Here is a 27,618-nt window from a genome sequence, read left to right on the forward strand (position 1 = left end):
ATGATTTAGACTTTTTATTAATAACTGTGATACGTTATGCGAGCATTAAAAAAAAAAAATCACAAAGAGATGGCGCCAAACGCAGCAGTCTAGCCAACATAAACAGAAAACTGAAGCCTGTCCCCCTACCAAATAAAGTGAAAGGTTTATTGTCGTTGTCTTACTGGCCAAGAAGAAAGGACCGCCAGGGAGATAAAGGGACTGGGCTTAGTAGTTTCCTCCAGTAAGATGAGGAATAATTGTTTATATTTATTGTTTTTATTTTTAAAGTCCAATGAAGCGTCAAAGTGTCGAAGTGCATTACAACACGGTCGTCAAACAGTTCGCCACAAAATCCAGGTTAGTTCTTGTTAGTTCGTTTGTTTGTAATCACGTGATGAAGGGAAGGAAGTATTCAAAATCAGGCCTCACGGAAAAGACATGTGATGAGCGGTGCCACAAGTGGGAATTCAGGAGTTTTCATGTTTCAACATGTTGGGGCTTATTTCAATGGATTTAAATCAAACAAGTATTTTACGTGATTCCTGTAACCATGTGAGTTGGGTAACCTTTTTTTACTTCCTCTGTCTACAGTAAGGGAAGTATTGCGGTCGTGTGACATCGTGATTTCTCCGGAAATAACTTCTGTTACTTCAAAAAAAATTTTTAAACTAAAGTAATTGCCTACTTTTTCAGGCAGGGCTTTACATCCAACTATCAAATTAGGTGCCGTGGACGGAGGCGACTAGCAAACATACTTTACTATCAATTTCTCATATTAACCATTAAAGGTATAGACCGGGGAATATAGCGTAGTACCGCCATACATCTTAGCATTGCGGGTTTATCCTCTAACCGCTCAGCTATCGTGCCGCCTAAGGGTACGTTTACAACGGAGCTGTGAGTATAGATGATAGCAGAGATGATAACTGATAGAGTAAAATATAATCGCTGATTAGTGTGCACAACGGAGCTGTGATACGATGCAACATGTCGAGTAGAGAGTTTTTATGTTCACCAGCAACAAAATGGAATATTTTAAAGAAAAAACGCTTTAGAAAATATCATGTACATCCCATAAATAAAAAACGAAGTAATTTGGGTGAATTTCACTATTTATATAAGGAACTTAGAAATTATCCGGATCGTTTATTTGAATATGTGAGGATGGGTCCACCCACATTCGACTATATTTTAGAAAAAATAAGGTCAAAATTAAGAAAACTTTGGAAAAATTGTCATGGAAATCCTATAACCATAGAAGAAAAACTAGTGATTACTCTTAGGTAATGATTTTATTGAAAAAAAAAACAAATAAATACCCTTGAAAATAAATGTAAGCACGATTTAAAAAACAAAATATTGTTTAAAAGTAAATAATAAAATAATAACCAAAAATAATGAGTAAAGACAGCACTAATTAATTTTTCGACGTCCATTTTGAAGCTCCGATACTGGAGTTCAGCTAGCAGAAAAATGAAAAATTCAATTCTATCATCTATGCTCGTTTATAGCAGCGCGTATGAGTCACTAGTCGAAGCTTCGTTGTGCACGCTCACATAAGAATGTACTAGGTTATTCTATAAGCGCTGATGCATCACTGCTATCATCTCCGCTATCATCTTTTACAGGCTTTTTTTCCCTTTTTCTCATGGAACTTCTCTAGTTCCCTCAATTCTGGCAGCCTAACCCTCAGAACATCTAGAGAGTGTTGGGGGAGAAGGATGCTTCAGGGTACCTCTGATTGCCGTCTCACTCCTGAGGGAGATCCTTGTGAATAAGAGAGTCGTTCGTGTCCACAACTGATTTTTTGTAAACAACTTTTTCTAAAGGATCTGAAATAGGATTGGAGGTTTCGGTGTACCATTGCGTGGGTCTCTAACTGAAGCAAAGAATTACTGTCCGCGTATTAAGAAAGTTCATGTCTAGAGATGGGTCGAGTTATTGCCTTGCGAGACATCGACATCCGCTAAACAATATAACATTACCAGGCTAAAAAAAACAAAAAAAAACAATATTTTTCCTTATAAAATTTTGAAGTGGTATAAAAACTTGAGTGACGCAGTTGACGGAGTAGATTTCATTATCAACAGCGACATTGAGAAGGTCCCCTTTCCACTTGTACACTGTAGTAAACACGTTATCTACCCTGAGATAGAGTGAGAGAGGGGAGACGTTGAGAAAACGTTGTTAATCCATTCTAAATTAAACTGTTTACCAAATACTGATAAGAAAGATAGATTACGGAAGAAACGTTTTAATGGCTAGAGTAGTCAGTTTGCAGTTACCAGTTCGATTCTGCGGCCGATTGGTCTTCCACGCTAGCTGTCCAATTTGTTCTGTGGGCCCCCCCCCCCCAAATGATCAGAAACAATAATAATGAAGAAGTTCAATTTTTAGCAACTATCGATTTTAAAATTCAGCATCGAAGTTGCAGAAAAAAAAAAAATTGTTAGTGTTCAAGTGTGTTATGAACGTTTCATTCAGTGTATTGGTATCACATGTGAAATGAATAGATACTTATTTTATTTTTTCAAGCCCAATTTATAGCCAATCAAAGTTGATGGGAACACGATTGTAGTTCTTGTCACTTGAAATAGTTGTCGCTGTAGCTATTAGAACGCAGATATAATTGAAATCATCAGCTATGTTGATAAATCTATACGCTTGTGCACCTGCGACCATTGGCAATTGGTATGTAAATTTCATTGTTGGTGTATTATCTCTATTTCCTTCTTCTTCTTTTTTGTGTGCGCTGCCGGCCTGCGAACAGTATTCTCTCGTTATTGGTCAGTGTTGTCTGTAAACACTCCTGGAACAGCTGGGATTCGAACCCTGTATCACGTATTTTTTTGCCTATTTTTTCAGGCTGTCTTTACATCCGACTACCAAATTAGGTGACGTGAACGGAGGTGACTAACAAACATACTTTACTATAAATTTCCCACATTAACCATTAAAGGTATAGACTGGGAATATAGCCTAGTACCGCAATACATCTTAGCATTGCGGGTCTAGCCTCTAACCGCTCGGCTATCGGGGTGCCCAAGCGCCAACTTTACCCGATTTGTAAGCCAACCTTCATAAAGAGCTTTTATAGTGCAGCTTCCATCCTAGTAAAGAAGTAAAAGCCTAGATTTACTCTAAAAATCAGATTCTTATTAATTTTTTAACTGTTTAAAGTGTATTAATGTTGTGGCCACCAAATTGTGTCACAAAAAAATTGTGTTCTTTGCTTAATATTATCATAATGATATTTTAAAGTGTACATCCATGTTTACGAGTACATTAACATTGTGTAGTGTTAAGATTATTCTTGACTGAAGAATAGCACTTAGAAAACTCCCAGCCAACCTTTAATATCACAATAATTATCTTTTGAAAATCTTAAAAAATTTTGAAAAGGGTGTGCCCCTTTAAAGTAAACTCTGACTAACATCTTCTGTTGTAATACAGTTTAGCGTAGTAAATTTTCTTTGTTTACACCACAGTTATCAAGAAGTAAATTAGATCATCAATTTTTTAAGTTTATATGGCTGACCTGTCTACAATGGTCCTATGGGATCTAATTGAATTTATAATTTAGATAAGACCGGCAATTCAGTTTTACTATTCGTTAATACTTTGAAGTGAAACACATCGTTTTTTTCACGTTTTGTATTTATCAGCTGCCGTTTTCATGATTATTAAATAAGCAATTATCGTTTTGTTGAAAAAATAAAAAAGGTTTTCGAGTTTACCTTGGAATTTCAGCGTAGATTTATTTTCTTTGATTTTATCCGAGGCAGTGCGCATGTTCATTGTAATCCGTGACCAGTTTCAGACTTACTACCATCATCAGAGGTAGAGTATTAAGTTTGTTGAAGAGATTTCTACTTCACTTCCGTTTAGTCAACAATTGTATTGTGAAGACGGAAACATTAGCGAAGTCGAAATTTCTACACCAAACTTAGATTAGATTAGATTTAGCCTACGCCACTGCCATCTACCATTACTACCATCTTCAGAGGTAGAGTATTAAGTTTGTTGAAGAGATTTCTACTTCACTTCCGTTTAGTCAACAATTGTATTGTGAAGACGGAAACATTAGCGAAGTCGAAATTTCTACACCAAACTTAGATTAGATTAGATTTAGCCTACGCCACTGCCATCTACCATTACTACCATCATCAGAGGTAGAGTATTAAGTTTGTTGAAGAGATTTCTACTTCACTTCCGTTTAGTCAACAATTGTATTGTGAAGACGGAAACATTAGCGAAGTCGAAATTTCTACACCAAACTTAGATTAGATTAGATTTAGCCTACGCCACTGCCATCTACCATTACTACCATCATCAGAGGTAGAGTATTAAGTTTGTTGAAGAGATTTCTACTTCACTTCCGTTTAGTCAACAATTGTATTGTGAAGACGGAAACATTAGCGAAGTCGAAATTTCTACACCAAACTTAGATTAGATTAAATTTAGCCTACGCCACTGCCATCTACCATTACTACCATCATCAGAGGTAGAGTATTAAGTTTGTTGAAGAGATTTCTACTTCACTTCCGTTTAGTCAACAATTGTATTGTGAAGACGGAAACATTAGCGAAGTCGAAATTTCTACACCAAACTTAGATTAGATTAGATTTAGCCTACGCCACTGCGACCTCTTTGGAGATCTATTTTGGCTTCCCTCACTCTAAAGCTCACCCTCCAGACCTGGCCCTTTTAATCAGACTCTTTAATGCTGGAGAGCTACTCTTGGGTAAAGCTCACAGGCCTTGGTTTTTCCTCCTCGAGAAGTAACATCCTTAGCCACACGAAATTTCTACACCAAACTTAGCAATTTTCCTCTGATGGTGACTGAAAGTCTGAAAATTTTAGCATTGCTTTAAAGTTTCTTGTAGAGCTTAAATAAAGAGCTTCCATTTTGGTTTTATAAAAAAGTTGCTACAAGAATATGAATGGTTTACTATTCGAAGGTGAAGAATTATTTGATGTTAATATCACAAAATGTTGGCGAGCTAAAGCCATGGGAAATTGCATGAAGCAAGCAAAGGGCAAAAAAGTGGTTTTAAAGGGGGGGGGGGAAGCACGCTTATCTGTAAGTGGGAGAATTACTTCTGTAATGGAAAGAGCTAAAAATAGTGAATGATATCAATACTTTAGGGCATACTTATTCTATGTCTAAAATTACTTCAGCAGGCTAAAAATAACATAAGGTCTTGTTTAACGTTCTTTTGTCCCGAGTTCCACTATCTATTAACGTTCGAAACATGTGGTACGATTAGGAAGTAAGAAAACAAAAAAAGAGTTCGCATATGTTCTAGATCCTGGCTGCATCTTACTTAACGCTAAAATTTCTTTAACTTATGTTGCACATAAGTTGCCCTCGTGGTTGATGTTAATATCGGATACTATTAACACTCTAGTAGTATCGGGGATCCGGCGAATTTTCTAGTTTAAGAAAATATTTATGTTTTAGTTTTTAGATACTTCTACTATCTCAGACAGCTAGAGTTAGGTTGCGATGGTTTCCAATTTTGGAAACCTGATTTTCGCCAATAATATCCGTTTTAAGGGGGCCTCTAATGTCTTGAAAGGGATGTAACCTTCCTGGAAAGAAAATAATCTGAAGTTGTATTGTTTTGTAACAAAGGGTGGTTCCCCCAAGAGAGGGGGAAGGAACGCAGGCAATCCAAAATGCCCATTGTTCCCTGCTCACCTCATGAAGAGACACCGGGGCTTCAAGACCAACAAAATTCGTCTAAAAATTTTCCGGATAACTGGTACAATAAACTAATCAAGTACTGACAGGACACACGGGGAAGCATGGCGACTTAATCGCCACAGTGCACTGGAATAAACCTAGAGAGTTCTGGTAAAGTTTACCAGATGCCACAGATCTCCGGGTGGGAAAACATTTTACCTCCTGAAGACGAGGAATCCTCAGTTTTAGAAGAAACGCGGAACACACCTCTACAAAGTGCCGCACAGTCTCTAATTGGACTCGCCACAGTCGGCGCAGATTGGCGACTGGGTAAAAGGCCACATTTGCATGTCCTCTCAACTCCTGAACCAACCCGGCGGATCCGGGACCTGCTGAAGCCAACCACAGCCGTTTTAGACAGACTTACATTTCTTAATATGTAAAATAGAAGTTATCGAAAGGTAACTAGTTCATTTACCTATTTACATCTTTTTGACTTACTAAGAAAGAAACTAAGATAGACTAAATTGAAGTTAAAATATGGTAAATTAAGGAAATCGAAGTACCATCCCTTGCAATGCAATTATCTAGTAGAATTCTTAGGAAGAATTCAGGAAAAAAAATGTATTAAAAGATTTGTGAACGAGAAAATAATTTAATTTTCTTACTTTTTATTTGATTCTTGTAACAGCAAACTGCCGCCATAAATATTATCAATGTCTTGTGACAATATTTCAATTATAGTGTTGGTCTAGTGATCAAGAGCGTGGCTTCGTATGTGGGAGATCACCGGATCGAATCCCGCGAATGACTACTTTTTATTTGTCAGAAAAAATTGTTTATAGTAAAGTATGAGGACGTTAAAGCCCCGCCTGATAAAATAGGCGATTACTTTACTTTGGTTGTATAATACTTCCACTTCTCTCCAAAGTATTTTTATGAACTGGAACGCACTTACTGACAGAGGCCCTCCACTCCCCCTCCCATCTTTGCTGAAGAGTTTTAATCTCATATTTCTCACCAATCAAGTCAATATTGAAGGACAAGATTAATTGCGAAGTAATCAACGTTTAATCAATTTACAAATTTTTGAATGTCCACAGGCGTACGGCTAAAACTGACCACGACCTGGGTGTACAATTGGATGTGTTTGATGAACAAAGAGAGAGCGATGATCTCCAATCTACGCACCAAGCTCATGGAGTCGATTTAAATTCTCATCTGGATATCTTCTATGCCATTCTTCATAGGGTAAATATACTGGAAGCATTGTTTACTTAAATTGAGGCATGACAAAGCCATGACTGTGACCCTACGTTTTTGTCATGTATCGGACCTTGCTTAAGACCGTGAATCGCCATCACACAGGAAATGCCATCCAACCTCTCGCCCAGAACTGCCGATTAATCGATATTCCCCGGTGAAAATATTCCAATTAACTGCTAAGTGTTAAGAAAAATAGTTGGAGCCGTTTTTCCGCCGGAAATCTCAGCTACTGGAAAAGAACGTTCCAATAAAGTGGTAGTAACTTCCGTTTGGTAGATTTTGTGTAAAAGTTTATAAACCTAAACAAGATATCATCAGAGTTGAATGCAATTTTCTGGTATTGAATAATGGTGAACAGCTGGTGTTAGTGTATTCTGGTTAAACAGACCCCTTGGTAAGAACCACTTTTTCACAGAAACAAGAACTCAAAACTTGCATTGCCAGTGGTTAATTCTTGAACTCTATATTAATGCAAAACTTACTCTTGCGAGGAGTAAGGTGAGAGTAAAGTAAGTAGAGTTCTAAAGCATTTTAGACTTAGCCAAGGACCAAGTTATTTAAGTTGGTAAACTAGAAATTTTCCATCGCCTATGGCAACATAAATATCAACAAAAGACATTTGCGACGCTTTAAATAATATTAAATTTACTTATCTTTTTTATTAAGACGTACCTACCACTCTTCAAATAGATATAAATTTTGATTGTGAAAGTCACTTAAATTTTGTTTGATTAAAATTTATTTATAGATGTGTTTATATTGGAGAGATAAATCTCTATTTAGTCGGGTTATAACTTCTTTTTCTTTAGGGTTCTTTAATTTTAATTGGATAATCTTGTGTACAACCTTTTTGTGAAAACTCCAAAATGCTATTGGAGGAATAGGAATAGCAAAGATAAGTGGTAAGAGGTGTCAATGCTTTCGGGTAATCGGCTACACCAGTAATGTGGAGCTCCTGTAGAACGGCTGTCGGAGGATAAGAGCACGGAATGTGTGGGATGTCCAACAATACTGTCCATCACTCATAGATTACTGAACCTCCTCTGAACCCGGGACCCGGTATCCTCGCCAACCCAATTTGTTTTTCTTTTTTTGTTTCCAGGTAGCAGATACACCTCAGGAAATACCATTTCTATCGATTCTGCAACATTTACTAAGGATCGATCCAAAGGAAGCCGTCAGCGATATAGTGTGGGACACAGCCGAAACTTTGGTACATCGAGCCACACTGTTGGAAAGCCGAGAAGATGCTACCCGACTGTTAAGATCACCATCGCAGAACAAACTCTGTTGCCATCCGTTGGGCACAAGTAGGAAACAAAGTTTAAACAACGGCGGCATCACAGTAGGATTGAATAGCACGTCGTGTACGGCCAGCAGTGCGCTTGGTTCGCCGTTGCCAGTGTCCAGTCCTCCACCTTGTCCTCCGTGTCCGCCGCCGCCTCCTCCGCCTCCACCATTGACTCAAGGAGGTCCTCCGCCTCCACCGCCTCCTCTGGCCATGGTTGGACCTCCACCGCCACCTATCCGGCCTCAGTCGCAGGAACACACACAGTCCAGTCCGGAGCCCAGTGAGCCGGCCAATGGTGGCAAATTGCTTCCACAACAGGAAACACCTGTACCAAGGACCAAGATGAAGACAATTAATTGGAATAAGATTCCGAATAACAAGGTAATTTTTTTGTTTTTATTATTTAAACGGCACATAGAAGACCACAGTATGGTATAGCTCGTAGGTTTTTTGGACCCAGGGGATACTGGGCCAGAAGATCTGTTATCCTTCCAGAAAGTTAATAAATTTAATTTGTAGAATCATTAGAAGCTTTTGAGACTGGCTAGCTACAGCCATCTGACAAATTACCCAGTAACTAAGATGCTCAATACAGTTTTTTTTTCTTTAATTTTAAAACACGTACCTATTACGAGTATATTGCTGCTTTCAACAAAAATGCGAGCGTGTAGTTGTTTCCTTTTACAAAATTTTATTTTTATACTCATCATTTTAGTCAAACTTTTGTCCCTTTTTAATAATACTTTTTTTTTTTATCCTACGCCATGGTCGCTGGCTACTTCGGTCATGCGACTGCGTGCAGGTTAGGTTAGGTTAGGTCGCTGGCTACTTCAGTCATGCGACTGCGTGCAGGTTAGGTTAGGTTAGGTTAGGTTAGGTCGCTGGCTACTTCGGTCATGCGACTGCGTGCAGGTTAGGTTAGGTTAGGTTAGGTTAGGTTAGGTTAGATTAGATTAGGTCGCTGGCTACTTCGGTCATGCGACTGCGTGCAGCCCAATATAAATCAGATTTGCAGCAGTTGCTGCTTCGTACATCCTGCAGAGATATGCAGCCGTCTAAATGCCAAGCAGTATATGACATTTTGAGTTGTAAATTTACAGAAAAAGTCTCTTAAATGTTATTTCAGTGTTAAACGTCATCACCACTTCGTCCCAAGAAGTAACTTAATGGAACTTCCTGGGCAAATGTTTGAAATAAGTTTTAAGCTCACATTGTCTAATTCTAATTCTCAAGTTTAAATTTAAGTTTCAAGCGATATTTGGTTTTGCCCTACGGTGGTCACATTCTAGAAAAATATTTAATAATAATAATAATAATAATATTAGTAATAATAATAGTAATAATAGTAATATAGGGAAGGGATTAGCTATGCGGTTAGCGTATAGGATTCCCACGTGGAGGTCCCGGGTTCGAATCCAGTTGCTGACCCTTAGATTTTCTCCTCCTAGGAGGTTCTTACAGCTCACCGTCCAGGGATGTAACAGTGTAACGAGAGAACACTCTCCGGAGGCCGGCAGTGCACTGAAAAAAGCTCCGGGCGCCAATAACCTTAGATGTTGACGCGCCTTAGATCATTTTTTTTTAAAAAAAAATAGCTTAAGTGGTTATTGATAAAAAAAATGAGTTCGTTGGAGTGGTTTATTTCATAATGTAGAACATTCCTGTTTTGGTTATTTTTAAAAAAACGTGGATCCTTTTGAATGAATAATTGAAAAATTAGAGTTGATGATGTAATTATAGAATCATCAATTTTTATCGACTACACTTACAATTTTCTACCCTGAAGGGGAAGAAGTGATTTAGCCACTTCTTCGACTTGATTTTGGTTTCCCAGCTATAATATGGTGCAACATAATATTGTACTCGGAACATGCACATAATGTAACCAGAATCAGAATCCTGTGAAGGAAGTGAATATGTATAACTATTTAGAAGCTCTTAGTATTTAGTTTTACTGCTACTTCCTCAGTACAATCAACACAGTCTACGGAGTTGCAAAGCAATTTATTTGATTCAGTATCCAGGAAGGAGTAAACCAATAACCCCCGTAATCAAATTTTGAATCGATTTTATGTATCTTACTTGTAGGTCGTTGGAAAACACAACATATGGTCTATGGTGGCACGAAATCATCAAGGATCACCGATGGCGGATCTTGATTGGACAGAAATGGAAGGATTATTCTGTCAGCAGACACCAACCGCGCCGACACCATCAGCTTCTCCCAAACCGTCCAGAGATACACCCGATTCCCGTCGGAAAGAACCAACTGAGGTATTTACAGCACAGCTAACCTGAGTCAAACTTTAATTTACTTTCCTTTTAAGTTCTATAAAAATATCCATTGCCCTTATCCATTTGTAGATCGCACTACTTGATGGTAAACGGAGCTTGAATGTCAATATCTTCTTGAAGCAGTTTAGAAGGTAATTGTCAAAGCACACTCTCTACAAGATAGTATTTACCACAAAACCTGTGATTTTTTTTTTGTAAACCTGATGAAATCTTTTTTTACAGTTCGAATGAAGATATAATCCAGCTAATAAGAAATGGAGAACATGATGATATTGGTGCAGAGAAATTACGAGGATTATTGAAAATACTTCCAGAATTAGATGAATTAGAAATGCTGAGAAATTTCGACGGAGATAAAAGTAAACTTGGAAATGCTGAGAAGTTCTTGCTGCAGTTGATCGAAGTACCCAAGTAAGTATTATGGTATTTTTTTTTTTTCAAAAAAATAGAATTGGATTTAAGTTTGAAATTACCTGCCAAGTTTTTAATCTGGAAATAAAACTAGGAGGAACCCTAAACCAATCTTGTTTTACTCCTCCTGATCCTGGGCATGTGTTCCCTCCAGTCCCTTCAATACTCTTTCCAGATCTTCTAGAAATCTTTGCTTGGCCGGGTCTGATGCCGAGTTTGATTTTAGAAACACCGAAAATATGGTTTAAATTATTACTATTAATTAGCTACACTTAAATGCTGTGAATGCTTGATATGAAATTATTGTTTTACAGTTACAAACTACGCATTGAAAGCATGCTGCTGAAGGAGGAATTTGCAGCCAATATGAGCTATTTAGAGCCAAGTATTAGTGCTATGATCGTGGCTGGTGAAGGTAGGATATGAACCAACTTTTCTACAGTCAAATAAATCCGAATTGTTGCTCTCGGCTAACATGGAGTATCTGTTTCTGTTTTAGATTTAATGAGGAACGAAGCATTAAGAGAAGTACTGTACATGGTTGTTGTTGCTGGAAATTTCTTAAATTCTGTAAGTCCACTGTAAAGTCCACTTCCTTTAGTGCTAGCAAAAAAGGAAGTTTTGCTAGCGAGACTAAGTTTAGAAGTCGTGTTTACACCTAAATCATATGTTTAGAAGAATACGAGGGGGTACCCAAAAATAACCGGAATTGCGTTGCCGCGCATGGAGCTTATGTAGTACGCATTTCTGCCGCTAGACGTGTATAGCGCAATTCCTTGCCAGTTCAGTCCTGCCTGTGTTGTCTGCCTGGCTTGTTCTGTTCATCTGCAGTGATTGTTTTTACCAGCGCTGTTTTGTTCTTTTTTCGTTTTTTATGATGGCAAGTTTAAGTGAACAACGTGCAGCTCTGAAATTTTGTTTTCTACTCGGCAAAAATCTGATCCAGACTTTCTGTCAAAGGTCATTACTGGTGATGAGTCATGGTGCTACGGTTATGACCCAGAAACAAAGCAACAGTCGAGCCAATGGAAGACGTCATCTTCACCCCGACCAAAAAAATGTCGTCAAGTCAAGTCAAACATCAAAACAATACTGATTTGCTTTTTTGATGCCAAAGGCGTAGTCCATTCAGAGTTTGTCCCCCCAGGTCAGACCGTCAATCAAACCTTGTATTTGGAAGTTTTGAAAAGATTGCGCAATAGTGTTCGCCAAAAAAGACCCGATTTGTGGCAAACAGGAGACTGGTTCTTCCACCACGACAATGCACCTGCACACACAGCCATCTCTGTTACACAGTTTTTGGCTAAAAATGGCATGGTTCCACTGCCCCACGCACCTTACTCGCCTGACCTGGCTCCGTGCGAATTTTTCTTATTTCCACGCATGAAAAAGGGCATGAAAGGTCACCGATTTGACAACATTGAAGAGGTCAAGAAAAAAACGAAGAAGGAGCTGTCAGCCATTTCTAAAGATGACTACAAAAAATGTTTCGAACAGTGGAAGCACCGGTGGGACAAATGTATTAGTTGTAATGGAGAGTATTTTGAAGGGGATAAGGTTGTTCTGTAAAAAATTTGTAAATAAATAGCTTTTAAAAAATAATTCCGGTTTTTTTTGGGTACCCCCTCGTACTGTACAACCAGTGATGGCGAACCTATGACCCGCGCAAGCTTTTTCACTGAACTACAATTGCTAGGCAACCATTTGTTTGTTTATGCGGGTTCATTTAGATTTTCTAATTGTTGGGGATAATTTATATTCTACCTGTATTTTTTTTCAATCGCGCATTGGCACAAAAGCAGTTTAAATGCTATCTATAAAACCTTTAGTTTGATCATTACAGTTCTAAAACGCAAATGAGGACAAATGCTTTGTTGGTATTTGAAATAAAGCAAAAGTGTTTACAAAATATCCAATAAAATGTACAATTTTACTCATATTTTGTTTGTTAAAAAATCGAAAACCCAAAGCAAATAACCATATTTAGATTTTTCTTCAGATAAAACACATTTTTGTAAGGTTTTGTTCAGTTATGTTTTTGTAAAAAGAGACTTCCATAACCACTTGTTTCTTCCCGTTTTACCCCGTTAAGCCAACTGAATATTTAAAGATGTTTAGTTTTGAAAATATTCAGTTTAAAATTTTTAAACTTAACCCTTGTGCAAATGGGCATTAGTGACCCAAGAGCTATGTACAAAAAAAAAAAAATGAACAAAATTTGACCCACGTCACAAAAAGGTTCGCCATCCCTGCTGTACACGAAAAAGGAATCAAGTGTGCAGTATTGTTTGTTTGAGTTTGAGCAAAATCCGAAAAAGCAGTAACTGTTCGAAATTGATTCGGAGCGTTGTTGTAATTTTTTACTCTTTCTCAGGAGAAGTTATTGGCTATCGTGCCAATTTTTAGAAATACATATTTCGGAGATCTTCTGAACATGAAAAAGTATTTTTCGATTTGGTAGCACATCATGAGAGTCGAAAAAAAATCATCCAATCGGAAATATCATTTTACTAAATGGAGGAAGTTCAGTTTCGTGTCTGCAGTGCAATAACATTGACCCCTTTATTTATAGCTGCAGAGGGAGGGGACCTTCCGTGACCCCACCATGTTATGATTTATTTGATTTTAAACCAGATATTTGAATAAGAGAAAACTGTATGTGAACGCACTTCAAATTTTATTTTTTATTGATTCAAAAAATCGGAATGTCTTAAATATAATTTAAGGAGAGGATTTGTTCGGCGAAAGAGACTGTTAAACACATTTTCCAAAATTGAAAAACATTGTTCGACTCACAATACTCAATAAGTAGTAAAGTAATCGCCTATTTTTTCTGGCGGGGCTTCATGTCCAACTACGAAATTAGGTGCCGTGGACGGAGGCGACTAGCAAACATACTTTACTATAAATTTCCCATATTAACCATTAAAGGTACAGACTGGGAATATAGCCTAGTACCGCAATACATCTTAGCTTTGCGGGTCTAGCTCTAACCGCTCGGCTATCGTGGCGCCTAGCAAACATACTTTACTGTAAATTTCCCATATTAACCATTAAAGGTATAGACTGGGAATATAGCCTAGTACCGCAATACATCTTAGCTTTGCGGGTCTAGCCTCTAACCGCTCGGCTACCATGGCGCCTACAATACTCAATAAAACCAATTAGTTTTTTTTTAAATCTATTTTTATTTTCTTGGAAATAATTGCCATATTTTCTTGTTTTTCATAAACAATTTTTCCTATTTGATTAGGGAGGTTACGCTGGTAATGCAGCCGGTGTGAAATTGTCCTCATTACAAAAATTAACAGATATTAGAGCAAATAAACCCGGAATGAATCTCATCCATTTTGTTGCTTTGGTAAGTAATTATTTATTTATTTTATTTTTAATTAATTATTTATTTAATTTTGCAAACCCCGCCCTCCAAATAAAGGAAATCCACTTACCATAATCATATTTATCTCCTACTTTACAGCAAGCGGAGAAGAAGAAAAAAGAACTGCTGAAGTTTCCCGAAGATATGGCGATACTGGAAGAGGCCACTAAGTAAGTTAAATTACTTTATACTTCCGTTTTCGTTTTATTGATCATTTTTGTGTGATAACAATAAAACTAAACTAAAATTTTTTTTTATTCAATTTCATGCAAATTAAAAGGAATCAGGTAGATCTGAGATCATATTTATTGAATATTTTCTTTGTTTTGATTATAAATAATGTTTTTTTATTAACAATCACGCTCTGATTTCTCATCTCTGTTTACTTTTTATTTTAGAACAACAATAGAACAGTTACAAAATGAAATAAATACTTTAGACACAAGAATCAAAAAGATACATAAACAAATTGATATGCCTAGTACAGAGAGTGAAATTAAAGATCAAATGGCCGATTTTCTGAAGGTAAAGTTATTAATTTTATTTGATTGTCAAATTAATTAGATAAAGCTAAGCTTTATTCTTCTAAGCCAGCATTTTATTATGTTATATAACGTCATTAGATCAGTTCTGAATAGTACCTGAAGAACCTAGTTCATTTTGTCTAGGAAATAATTGTGCTCCAAGTTAATATTTTAAGTTAAAAACCATACTACATTTCTAACCTTACAATACACACTGACCTTCACATCCCTTTCGTCACTGACCTAATAAAGTCTCGTTACCGCAAATTTCACAGCCTCCTAGAGCTCTCCATCCTAATCCTCTTGTCCAACAACTCTCCTCTCCTCACCTTCCCGACAATCCTCCTCGTCGCTTGAAGCGGAAGTGGCCTAGAAATCTATTGTGATTAAATCATTGTGAAAGAGTTTCACCAGTGGGTGATTGCTCTAACCATAACGCTACAAGTGAATTGAACCAGTAAGATCAAATTTACTTTGCAGTTGTAAATATTCAAATAAAGTGGAAAAAAAAGAAAAAAAAAGTTAAAAAACTGTTTGATTGTACATTAAAATTTTAAGTAACAAACAGCACATCGTAGTCTGATACGGAAACATAGTTGAAGTCAAATTTTCTAGATTAAAACTGATTAATTAAACTCTGATGTTGGATAAAGATGCGAAACCACGTTAGGTTTCAAGGTGTCGCCCCCTAGAAACCACGTCAGGTTTCAAGGTGGCGCCCCGCTAAATGGAGGGGTGCGCAAAAAATATTTTTACCTCAGTTTTGGTTTTCTCTGCACAGATAGCCGACAATGAAGTATCAGCATTGCAAAAAGATATGGAAGAATTGGAATCAGTTAGGAAAACACTGGCTGAATTTTTCTGCGAGGATATGAACACATTTAAATTAGAAGAATGTTTCAAAGTATTCCATGGGTTTTGTGTGAAATTTAAACAAGCCATAGCGGAGAATGAAAGACGTCGTATCCAAGAGGAACAAGCGGCTGCCAGGAGGAAACAGAGGGAAGAACAGCTAGCGGCCAAGAGGAGGAACTGTACGTGGGAAACTTTTATTCTAATGATTTTCTTTCAGTTTTTTTTTTTTTCTGGCTTTTCTTGTTTAATTTATTTTTTTAAACTTTTAGTAGGTCAACAAGGTTCTAACGGGTCAGAATCTGAGTGCAATATAGTGGACACTCTGCTATCTGATATTCGTTCTGGGTTCTCGCAGAAGGGTTGTGAATCTATGAAGGTACATTTGGAATTTCTAAGAAATACATTTTAAAAAAAAACACCACACTCATAATTGTAATTTTATTTATTTCTTGGTTTTCTGTTTCGAATTCAGAGTGGAAAAAAATTCGGAAATGGTATGATGACTTCAGAGGAAGATGTGTCGATTTTAGGCTCGCCAGCGTTGTCAAGGCGACGTTTAGGATCGTTTTCCTGTGATCAACCGATAAATAGCGGCCGAGAAGATACCTATTCACCAGGTAAGTCTTTTGCTTAGAGGAAGGAATTATTGCGATCTATCGTAATGATTTCGTAATTAGCCGGAAACACTCGTTCTGGTCTCCTGAGTAAGAAAAAAAATTGGCGCTTGTGTGTTTGTGATTACGAGGGTCGTTTGAAAAGTCCGTGCGAAAATTTTGAAACCACTTATAAACTGTTCTAATCGAAGGTGCAGAGTCACCATAATGTTTATCAAGCTTCTCTTTAGTCTCCTGAGGCGTTTTGCCTTTTATAAAGTAGTGTTTAATCAACACACGAAATTCTTTTTCGTCCATTTTTTGAAAATCACTCGACTTCCTCGATTCAAACGAATGCCAAACACAAAGAAATAGACCGATCTGGCTGAAACTTGGTGTGTGTTCTTCCAAGAGATGCTATTAACTAAACATAACCTCGATACGCGCCAGTAGTGCTAGCTCTCTGACTTTGCACGGACTTTTCAAACGACCCTCGTATATGTGCGCAGAATATCTCAGAATTTGAAAACTCAATCTCGCGGTGTTTCGTTTTGGTACGGTTGTTGCTTTCGATGGGTTACAGTCAAAATCTGTTATCCAGAAGTACGAATTTTTATCGATGCTGTATTTATTTTTATCGATTTTTTTTTTTTTTTTAAATTTAAGAGGGAGCCATATTACAGTACACGCTTCAAATATGATACAAAGCTACTTCGTTCTTATCAAATTTGACGCAAAGCATCGCAAATTGTGGTCAATCTTCGTTTTGTTTTTTTTAAGATCCAAGAAATTTACCAAACGTGTCATTGTATGAAGTGGTGACTGATTTTTGTGACTTGTTCCCAAAATTTATCACCTTTTTTCCCCCCTGGTATCCTAATTTTTAACCTCTCAGTCTACAGTGCTCAATGTTACTTTACCGCAAGTCAATTTCCGACAGCTGATTGCCGCCCAGTTTTTAAAGTGAACGCTGTACAAATGATCTCCTTAACAAAAACTTACACTTTACAAAAGTTAAGTATAAGTGTTGATTAAACGCTAAAAGGTACAGAAATCAGCAAGTACCCAACATTTTATTCTTACTTCATTGATTGATATCATTTAAGTAATTTTACTGCATTAATTTTCATTAATATTTTTTTTTTTAATTTATTAGATGTCACAGACTCTTATTCTGTCCATTTTCATCTACAAAAAAAATGTTCAAGTAGCACTGTAGATTGATTTTAACATCTATTAATCTATAATAATCAAACTATTAATCACAGGTTAAAAAGAAATTAACCTTATAAAAAAATAAATGATACAAGGCTTCCCGCATCCATCAGATGGATACCTGCAATTAATTTATTCTAATTAGAAAATGCAGGTTCTGGGGGAAAAAGATACCAAAATTAGAATTCCCTAAAAAGAGTCGTCAAAAGTAAATAAAAGGCCTTATGCCTTAAGGCACCCTGCCTCCAATAATAATTGTTTACTATAAAACAATAAAATTGTTGAAAGATAAACCTGAAGTGGGTTAAGGTATATCATTGAGGAAAAGATTTTATTTATTTAACCAAACACATATAAAGTTAACTAACTTAGGACAATAAGTGATATAAGACGTGAGCTCAGTAGGTAAATAACTGTAAAGATCTCAAAATCTGCACCAAATTCAACATTTTTTGATTTCTTGTCTCCCAATACTTTGTAACATCCAGCTTGTGAAATCAGTATGAATAGTTCAATAAAAAAAATCAGTTTACGTAATGAATTAAATTTAAATATTGATACCTAGTTACGATATTTTCTAACCATATCAGTAATGATTAAACAAACATTATCTACTCTAATTGATTTTTGAGGTTAATCAGTTCTATGTCAAGTGTTATTATTACCTTCTATTATTTTTAATTACATCACGTACTGGTATCATTACTTTTCTAATCATAATGTCGTAATATTAAAAATATTTATTCACAGTCAAAGAGAAATGGAATGATTTTAAAACAATTGTTCTCATGACCACTTATTTGAGCTGAATTTAACTGGCATTATTATACTAATTAAAAGACCACTCGACCAAAAATTTAATCTGTCTCACTTAAAAAACGAAACGACTGATTTACTCTTCAATAGTTATTTGAAATTTTTCAACATTATATTGAACTAAAGAATTCAAGGAAACGACCAAATCTTTATTATCGTTAACGTTTCATTTTATGTTTCTTAAATCTGGACCATTCACATAGTAAGTCTGGTTACTGGAACCTGTTACCCATACTTCCATCAAAACTCATTCCAATCTTCTTACCTTCCGTTTATCGTCCATTCCAGATCATTTTCCTTGGCCAGGGGTCGGCAACCTATTTCAAGTAGAGAGCCATTTCTCCTTAAATAATTTTAGTAAATCTTAACCAAGAGCCGCAAGGATGATAGAGTAAAAAATCACTGCAGATATTTGAATACACAAATTATTATTTGTGATATTCAATATCATTTAAATGTTTTAAATATTTATTTTCACGTATTGCAAAGTAAATAAACAAATAAATAATAACTAAACCTGTGTTTGAATGAAAATGGCGGCAGTCCTATATATTACGTACTGTATTTTAATATAATTCTATTCAATTTCAAATCAATCAAATTTAAAATTCTTTTTGAAAAAATATTTTTACTTTAATAAATGAACTTTTCATTTGTTCCAGTAAAATAAAAATATACGATATATTTTAGACAGGCTGAAGAGCCACAAAATTAGGATAAAAGAGCCGCATGCGGCTCGGGAGTCGCAGGTTGCCCGACCCCTGTCCTAGGCGAACTAGTTTGTAAGTCCTAAATCGTCTTTTAGGCTTCCCATTCCATAACACTAATACGCGAGCCACTTAAATGGTTTCTATCTCGAAATTCCCCCTGAAGATCTGAAAATATTTTACAGACGTTTTTTCTAATTTTCGACAACAATTTTCTCGAAATCTATTAAATCTTGGTTGTTGCAAAAAAAATTATAGTAATAAAGGAGGATTCGCCCGATGTTATAAAGAAAATTTGGGAATTTTATCTTTTATAGAAAAAGAGAAAAAAATTGTCAAAGTTGGGTGTTTTTCAACGTTACGCTTTTTCGTGCAGTTTTTGACGATCAACCCTTATACAACTGTCCTACCGGACAGTTTTAATTATTGCCATACGATTGTTTTCCCCTTTTCATATAAACGTCACCTTGGTAAAATATTCAAGAATTTTCTTTCTCCTCACTATCCTAAAATTTGAAAGCTGTTTTTTTTTTTCTTCTTACAGATGTAACGCCAACGGGTAGTTTAAGAAGGCGTCGTAGTCGGGTACCTTCAGAAGATGATGAATCCACCCTGATGGACTATCTAAGAGCATCTGGCCACGATGGTACTAGGGAAAGAAAATCATGGGGAAGTTTAGGTTCGTTGAAAACTCTTTAATTTTAATGAAAATAAAAGTTTTGAACATGATTATAAGCTTCCATTTCTTTCTTTTTTTATGTTCAGATCGATCGTGGGCTAGAAGAGCTAGAGGTGGTGGGAGACTTAGACCGGATTTACTGAACGCCGACTTCTCTGGAGATCGAGAAAGAGCCGCTTCACCATCTCCATCACCAATACCTTCAACACCTGAAGAGGATAACAAACCTAAGTAACATATTTGCTTATTTAAAAACAAGTGAATGTAATAAACACCATCTTAGGTCGGCGTTGGAAAAATTCTCAGGCATTCAAGGCGCATTAGGTTAATGAGTTGGCATACCTGCGAAGTTTATTTTCAAAATTGTGGAAATCTAAAGCTCCTCCGATACCTGACCATTTTTTTTTGGTCGTAAAGTTCATATGAAATGATAGAATTGATTTTATGACTTAGATTCATTATTATAAAGTATCTACCCTACTTTTTCCAGGCCTTGGAAGCAAAAGATTGAAGCATGGTTGTCTGAAAATGAGAGAGAAGATAAACAGGGTGACGATATTCGACGTCGACAACGAAGGTTTCAAAGTAATAGGCGTTCCCTCGAAGCAGATTCAGGTATTATTTTTTTCGAAAAACTTAAACAGAAAAAGTTATTTTAAGAAAAATCGAGTCCATTTTCCATTTTTTTTTTCCAATTTCAGAAAGCGATGGGAGAAACAATACTTTGGACACATTGCCAGAAGGTAAACTTGCTGAAGGCGGTATGCAGTATAAGCGAGTTTATTCAGATTGGAAGCCGACAATAGAAAAAACTGATGTCGTTGGTGCCATGGAAGCTATTGCTGGTAAGTTTCAATAAACATTGAAGTAGAAATTTGGAGATTCTAAATCTTGGACGTTGAGAGTCCTGAAAGCTCCAATCAGTTAAGAATAACCTTTACATTTTGCCTCTTTCCAGAAGCTCAACCACAATCACCGGTGAAAGACAAATCACCGTGGCGAAAATCCAATCTAAATGTACCTAATACTTCTGAACAAACGGAAATGGATGTTCGCCGTCTGAGAAGGCTTAAATCACGTGGAAGTATCGACAATTCAAATTTACAGGTAAGAAATATTTTGTAAAACAAAAGCTGATCTCTTAAGAGGTTAGCCTGCACTTTCTTAAGATATCCTTGTATTCTAAATCCATTCTTACAAGCATTCACCTGAACTAACTAAATCTTGAAGATCTCGGAATCCTCTTCAATTCTGTATGACTTTTCTACAATCGCAGCAGATCCTGTTGTTCAGTTAATATGAACGTTGAGCATGATTTAATTTGGATATTTCTTATTGTTTTATTATGTAACATTTTACCAATGTGTTTATTATTATTGGTTTCTTTTTCTATTTTATTACTATGACCTTGAATTTGGGAATATATGAGTAAGGCTTTTAAATTGCGATACTTCGAATTTGATAACTCGTATTTGTAAATGAATAGACTAGGAATGGAAACCAATCCTAGGAGTGACAGATCTTTTTCCCAACTCCAATTTCGACACCACTCGCCTCACAAGAGTGCCCAGCTAGCAAACCTATCAGCCACTCAATTAAACCTCCACTAAAGGAGAGAAGATATTTTGCATCACTTGCCTGCTTTCTTTTAAACCTTGTAGCGTGGAGATGATCTTCCGCATCACCACCCCAGTGTCTCTGCAGTTTCCTTACACGCCAATTTTGTATTTCTCTTTCCCAAAATTGTTTTGTAAGAGGAACTGCTGACTTGGGTGTTCCAAATAGTGTGTTCAGCATCCCATCTGTGCCGATTTAATCTTGGTGTATACGTTTCTTTACAATATTCTTCTAGTTTATAATATATGATTAGCTATCTGTCTAGGAGAATAGGGTTGCGATTTATTTGCTATCAATAATTGCAGCCAGAGAAAATAGTAAAAGTTTTTAAACTCGATTTTTAATTTAAATATTTAATTTTCAGGCGATCAGCGAAGAAGAGAAGAGAAAAGAAGTGATTCGAACGTTAGGAAACACGATGTCATTAGATGAAAGCCTACCTCTGTACATGCGTTGTGCACCCGAAACTCCCGTACAAACCGAGAACAAAGATTCCGCCAATGCTAACAATCCAAATATTATAAACAAGTTTAAAGCTGGTAAAATTAGTCCTTTATTAGCACGAAGAGTTTTTCCAGATGTAAATGATAAATCACCAGACGAACAAACACTACCACCATTTGCACCGAGACGCAATAAAAAACCTACCGATAACAATGTAGTCCCTGATAAGGTAGAAATCGATTCTGACAACATAGAAACTCCACCAGCTTCAAGGAAATTAGTTACAAACATAAATAAAAGTAGGCAGGATGAGGTGAAACCAGAACCATCGCAAAGATGTTCACGATTGAAAGATGAAGACGTAAAAGAGGAAGAAGAACCATTAGGTGATGGCCAATTTGATAGGTTCTCTTCGACAAGAAGAACTAGAAGGTATAGAAAACCTGTTGAAGAGGAATCAGCCAAGAGAACAGAAATAGTTACATCGCCTGAATTAATACCGGAGAAACAGGTAATCAAACCGGACACACATCAAGTCTTATCGTATCCGGTTAACACAAGTTTTGGTCAAGATAAAGAATCTCGATTGAAAAAATGGCAAGAAAAACTCAAATGTAGAGTAGATTCTATAGAACTTGATACTGAAGCGTTAGCTGATATCAATAAAGCTGAAGAAAAATTGGGCCAAACATCTCAGGCGGCTACACTTCCAAGATCAATGGAAAACAAGACGCCTATGAGTCCTAAAACCGCTTTCGAAGCTATCGGTAAAGAGTTGAAGGATGTGGAAAAGTTACCGGAAACCTCGGCTACTCTTCCACGATCTTTCAGGCGTAGAACAGGAATTGATAGTAACGATGTGGCGAAAGCTGTAAAAAAATTAGGCACTTCTACATTCCGTGTGACTGGTGAGCGTAAAGAGCCTAAAAATACATCACAAAATGCCAAAGTACCTGAGAATAAAGAACTATCACAAAACAAAGCTACTACTTCTACAAATAAATCAAGCACAAAAGTATCGTTAATGAAAAATGATCTAATACCTGAAATCAAGGTACAAGCGAATGCTCCAACGACTGGAAAACCGGTCAGAAGTGAACATGAAATAATGAACGATGAAGGTTTTGAGGAAACGCAGAGTTTAGTGTCAGAAACGCCAAGCCAAGGTGCGTCAAGTGGTAATTTTGAAGGGGATTTTGTGGATTCTTCGAAGACAAAAAGTGGAAGTAAACTGTTGAGAGCAGATAGTAGCGGAAGTGGAGATACGAGCAGCGGGATAAATGTTAAGCAGATGCAAAGGAGTAAATCACTGAGAGGAACTTCACAGACACTGATCGATGGTAAGAAGAGCGTAATACCCAGGCGAACGGCCAGCTTTAAGAAGGCTGAGCCAGTGGTGATCACTAGACAGCCGAGTGTAAAACTATCACCGAAAACCGAGCCAAGTCCTGTACAAAGACGAATACTAGTGTTGGCCAATAAACAGAACACAAAACCGGCCGTATTGAAAAGCGATAGTAACATAATACAAACACCAGTGAAACTTCGAAGTCCAAATTCATCGAAATGCCCATTGAATGAAAAACAAGGCAGTAGAACTAGTTTAAGATCATCCCACTGTGATCTACCGAACAGTGGTAAAAGGAAAGTGGAAAGATCTAGTTCACGCAGCAGTCTAAGAAGTTCACGCAGTTCGTTGAACAGTGCGACCAGCGTAAGCACAGTGAGGAATGTACGCAATTTACCAGAAATCAAACAGTATACAAAAGCTATTAAATCCTTGACCACGGACATACAAAAAGAGGTTAAAAAACCTTTAAGCGTTGTACAGATCAAGCATAAACAGTCGGTGCCAGCCAGCCGCAGCAGTAGCAGTGGAAGTTCCGTTGGCCAGACGGCACGAAGACCAAAAAGTAATCTAACGGTGAACACCAGTTTCAAGGAGAATGCCGATGTTGTGCCGGCAAGTCGCAGTAGTAGTAGTGGCAGTTCCATTGGTCCAACCATCAAGAAGGCAGAGCTGAGCTTTATGAGACCCACGGCCGCAAGTTCTGCCAAAGATACCATGGATTCCACAAGGCTTAGAGCCACCCTTAGATCAATTAAGTAAAGTTTATTATTCTATTAAATCGTAAAGTTAATTTAAAAAATTAACCATAGATTTTATTTTGTAAATGTATTAAGATTATTTATTTATTTACTTCCTTTTTTTTATTCTAGTTTAAGGAACCCCATCTGAGATTAAATTTGTACTCAAATTATGCATTTGTTAAGTAGAAAGTGTTATTGTACATACGAATCAGTTAAGATTAGTTTATTTACACATCTTCGTTTTTGACATCTTTTCACATTATTATTATTTTTTTTTAATTGTTATACAAAATAATAAGAAATACGAGGTACTCACAAGAAGATGTAACCTTCTTCTGTAATTTTCATATTTTTTTTAAACTATGAGATACGCTTTGTATCAATTATTTCCCTTCAATTGTACATTTCAGATCATTTTGAAAAATTTAATTTCATTCAGCAAAAAGAAAACCTGTATTATAAGACGAGGGTTTTAGTGAATTTCATTTCATCCCTGTTCTCTGAGAGAGCTCTAAAAGAGAGTTTTTGATATCTACCTAGTTAAAAGTTTGGTTATCTATTTTGGTTACCAGGTATCTTGATTCCGTTTTCTTGGGGAAAGTTTCTAAATATCATTTCAGTTTTTAAATAGAAATATGTGCTTTTAAAAAAGTTTTGCTCTTAAAAGTCATTCATTCCTTAACGACTTTACATACGAAGATTGTTCAATAAGTTTTTAATCTTTTTGGTAATAAAATGGAATTTATTAGTAAGCTGATGATGTTCAAAAAAATAAAAGGAGAGTTTTGCTGCTGCAAGAACCCTAATGCCACCTCTCTTTCGCAATCAAGAATTTTGTTTTACTCGAAATAAATGTCTATTTTGTAAGATGATGGTTTAAGCCCTGATAGCAGTTTAAGATTTGCGAGACTTCTACTTCCCATCAGAGCGTTTTCTTTTCTCATTTCCTCACTTCGCCGCTCAAGCATTGGTATCTCCAGTCATGGTTGTCTTGTGTGGTATTTAAAACCGTTTCAATGATCTTTCCAGTTGCAAGTGAATCTTAACGATTCCAGATCTCTTGTATGGTCTTAAGATCATGTTTGGGGACATCTTTTGTTTAGGGCACCCAAGGAAATATTCTTTTAGACACTCCAACCTTGTGCCCTAATTCACTAATTGGCCGTTAATCAATCTTCTTCTTCTTCTTAGTCAAACCTCGTCTACCTTTCAGTGTCGAGGTGTTAATCAATCTATCTTCCAAAAATCATTACTCTGGAGAAGCTACAAAGCCGGGCACCCTGTTGAACAGGCTTCATCTTTTTTTCCAGTTAATACCTTATCCCGTTTAAGTATCACATTAGACTCCCTAGATCCTTTGGTTATCTAGCCTACCTTGTGAAATCTTAAACTGCACAACCTAAAAACTTTACTTAGTTATTAGCAACTTGTCGACTTATACAAGAAGAATTCTTTCCAGGACATTTTGGGTTCTTTGCTGTCTTTTTAAGAAATGCAATCGTTAAGATTCACTTGCAACTGGAAAGATCATTGAAACGGTTTTAAATTCCACACAAGACAACCATTACTGGAGATACCAATGCTTGAGCGGGGAAATGAGGAAATGAGAAAAGAAAACGCTCTGATAAGAAGTAGAAGTCTCGCAAATCTTAAACTGCTATCAGGGCTTACGCGGCACTGCCTCCAAATTTGCTCACTTTCTTAGAGTGGCATAGCATTGTACTCCATCCTAACCCATCTTTTCGAGGACTTACTGCTAATTAGTGAATTCTGTCTGCAGTTCTACCTCAAACTGCTTAGACAGGCCCATAATCTCTCAATACTGACAGAACTTACTTGAAAAATATTGCAAAAAAAGAAAAATCATTCGAAGCTGATTTTTTTTCTCTCTCTCTGAATGAAAATCTTATTTTCCAAAATGAGCTGAAATTCTACAAATTTGAATCGAACTAATCAACGAGCAATATCTCGAAAATTGCAAAGAATTAAATTTTTGTAGAAATAGACATCATCATGTAAAAAAAACTTATTTTAAATCTCTGAATGTGTTGATATTAACTTTGTATTATATTTAAGTAAGCGGATAACTTTTTCTTTGTAATTATACTTATGTACAAAAAAAAAAAAAACATTTATTACGTACATATAAAATTATCATTTAGTTTTTACTCATGATTTCAGACATATGATAACAATTTCAATAATATGTTATTGTAACATTAACAATAATTTTTTACTTGAAAAATGTTTTGAGATTGTGACGTATTCTAAAGAAAAAAAAAAAAAAAAGATAAAACCTCATGGATAATCTAGTCACCACAATTATTTTATGTTTTTGGTTTTGTCAGTTTAGTATTTTTTTAAAAAAATATTCTGAAAAGACAATGATTAGTTGTTATAAAAACAAATCTTAGTTTATATTTTAACGATTTTTTTTTTTTTAATGTAATTGTGACATGAAAAGACGATGGGATACAATGGCTGTAACCTCCCCTCACAAAACAATTACCATTCCTAGAAAATTCTCTAAATTTTAAACCGATTTCATTCAAACCTTTTCAAAAGGATGATGGATTTCCAAACCAAAGAAGTACTTCCTTTTCACCTGCTATGAATTCGAAAATTTGGCAGTAATCATTTATTAGTGAATTTATTATTGATTTTCAAATCAAACTTCGTAGGAGGACTGCTTCAATTTCGGACCCGTTCTTTTCGGATCTATTGGTTTCAATCTCAATTTTCAGGAAATTTCCAAGTAAGGGTTGTCTAATCACTTAATCCCATCATAATATTTTTAATTGTTTAAATTGAAATATTTTTTTAAATATACATGACGATAATCTTGTTTTATGTACCTTTTGTTTTTATAATTATTATATACTTGTTTACAATTTAAAAGAAATATATCAAGAAAGAAAAATGTCACCAGTACTTAAATAAGTTTCCAAGAGTTCTTGTGTATTATAATGTAAATAATTTAAAAAACAAATCGTACTTTTTTTTTTATAACCAAATCTTTTTAAATTTTGTTATGATAGTTTAATACATTTTTATTTTTTTTTTAAATTATCACAATTAAAGTGATTTGAATATCTTTATTTTAATAAAATAATAATATTTACTAACAAAAGAAGTAAAATACAAATAAAATGAATTATAATTTTGCTTGTTTTTATCGATAAGTGGTATTTCAAATGAAAATACAATGTTATTGTCTGATGGATAAAAAAGAAAAATTAATTAATCTGCATTAGTAATTGTTTTAGAAATTTTCCAAAAAAATTATTTTAGTATTTTATTTCAAATTGAACACGCAATACTTTTTTTTTAATTTGTCTTGTTAAAATTGTAATTCATTTATTACATTTGTTTAAATAAAAACAAAAATCAAACAATTAATACAATAATTAAACAAATCAAAATATATATATTCATTTAAAAAAAAAATATGCGTTTTTTCCTTAAAACCAAAACAAACCTTTTTTCCAGAATTGTGATTCCTTTAATCGATTATCCTTTCAATATAACAACAGCCAGCATTGGCCAAAGATCAATTATTTTCCCTTAATCTTTTTTCACTGGCTGAATTAAAAAAAAGGACGGTTAATCCCACTCAAAAGTAAAATAGAAAAAGTACTTTCAGTAAAGCTCCTTATATGAGCCCTATTTCTCCATCTCAGGGAATTAGCCACGAAATAGAATACAGATGGGTGATTATAGAAATTAACACCCATTACACTTTCTAAATGAACAACTGATTCGGT

At 35.7% G+C, this 27,618-nt stretch overlaps 2 protein-coding genes across 7 annotated transcripts in view; both read left to right on the forward strand.

The window, feature by feature from the left end:
• Nucleotides 1-26,150, forward strand: part of form3 (FH2 domain-containing protein formin 3) — a 146,404-nt gene extending 120,254 nt beyond the window's left edge. For 5 of the 6 annotated variants that reach the window (XM_074113048.1, XM_074113154.1, XM_074113109.1 and 2 more), the window contains 19 exons: nucleotides 6,775-6,922; nucleotides 8,040-8,609; nucleotides 10,317-10,502; nucleotides 10,593-10,654; nucleotides 10,746-10,934; nucleotides 11,249-11,349; nucleotides 11,434-11,504; nucleotides 14,188-14,295; nucleotides 14,413-14,483; nucleotides 14,712-14,838; nucleotides 15,619-15,871; nucleotides 15,962-16,068; nucleotides 16,165-16,309; nucleotides 19,568-19,702; nucleotides 19,789-19,933; nucleotides 20,193-20,317; nucleotides 20,404-20,547; nucleotides 20,661-20,809; nucleotides 21,684-26,150. In XM_074113048.1, the coding sequence (XP_073969149.1) occupies nucleotides 6,775-6,922; nucleotides 8,040-8,609; nucleotides 10,317-10,502; nucleotides 10,593-10,654; nucleotides 10,746-10,934; nucleotides 11,249-11,349; nucleotides 11,434-11,504; nucleotides 14,188-14,295; nucleotides 14,413-14,483; nucleotides 14,712-14,838; nucleotides 15,619-15,871; nucleotides 15,962-16,068; nucleotides 16,165-16,309; nucleotides 19,568-19,702; nucleotides 19,789-19,933; nucleotides 20,193-20,317; nucleotides 20,404-20,547; nucleotides 20,661-20,809; nucleotides 21,684-23,873 (5,026 nt within the window). In that variant the 3' untranslated portion in view covers nucleotides 23,874-26,150. Of the gene's footprint in view, nucleotides 1-2,261; nucleotides 2,674-6,774; nucleotides 6,923-8,039; nucleotides 8,610-10,316; nucleotides 10,503-10,592; nucleotides 10,655-10,745; nucleotides 10,935-11,248; nucleotides 11,350-11,433; nucleotides 11,505-14,187; nucleotides 14,296-14,412; nucleotides 14,484-14,711; nucleotides 14,839-15,618; nucleotides 15,872-15,961; nucleotides 16,069-16,164; nucleotides 16,310-19,567; nucleotides 19,703-19,788; nucleotides 19,934-20,192; nucleotides 20,318-20,403; nucleotides 20,548-20,660; nucleotides 20,810-21,683 lie in introns of those variants that run through there. The other variant, XM_074113328.1, reaches the window with a different exon arrangement.
• LOC141447762 (exportin-4-like) overlaps nucleotides 23,970-27,618 on the forward strand; it is a 48,929-nt gene continuing 45,280 nt past the window's right edge. Inside the window, exon 1 of the mRNA XM_074115804.1 lies at nucleotides 23,970-26,609. The gene's annotated coding sequence lies outside the window, so the exon portion shown is untranslated. The remainder of the gene's footprint in view (nucleotides 26,610-27,618) is intronic.

Source organism: Rhodnius prolixus, unplaced genomic scaffold (genome assembly GCF_049639745.1).
Source record: "Rhodnius prolixus isolate KJV_2025 unplaced genomic scaffold, Rpr scaffold_1, whole genome shotgun sequence".
In the NCBI taxonomy this organism is placed as follows: Eukaryota; Metazoa; Arthropoda; class Insecta; order Hemiptera; family Reduviidae; genus Rhodnius; species Rhodnius prolixus.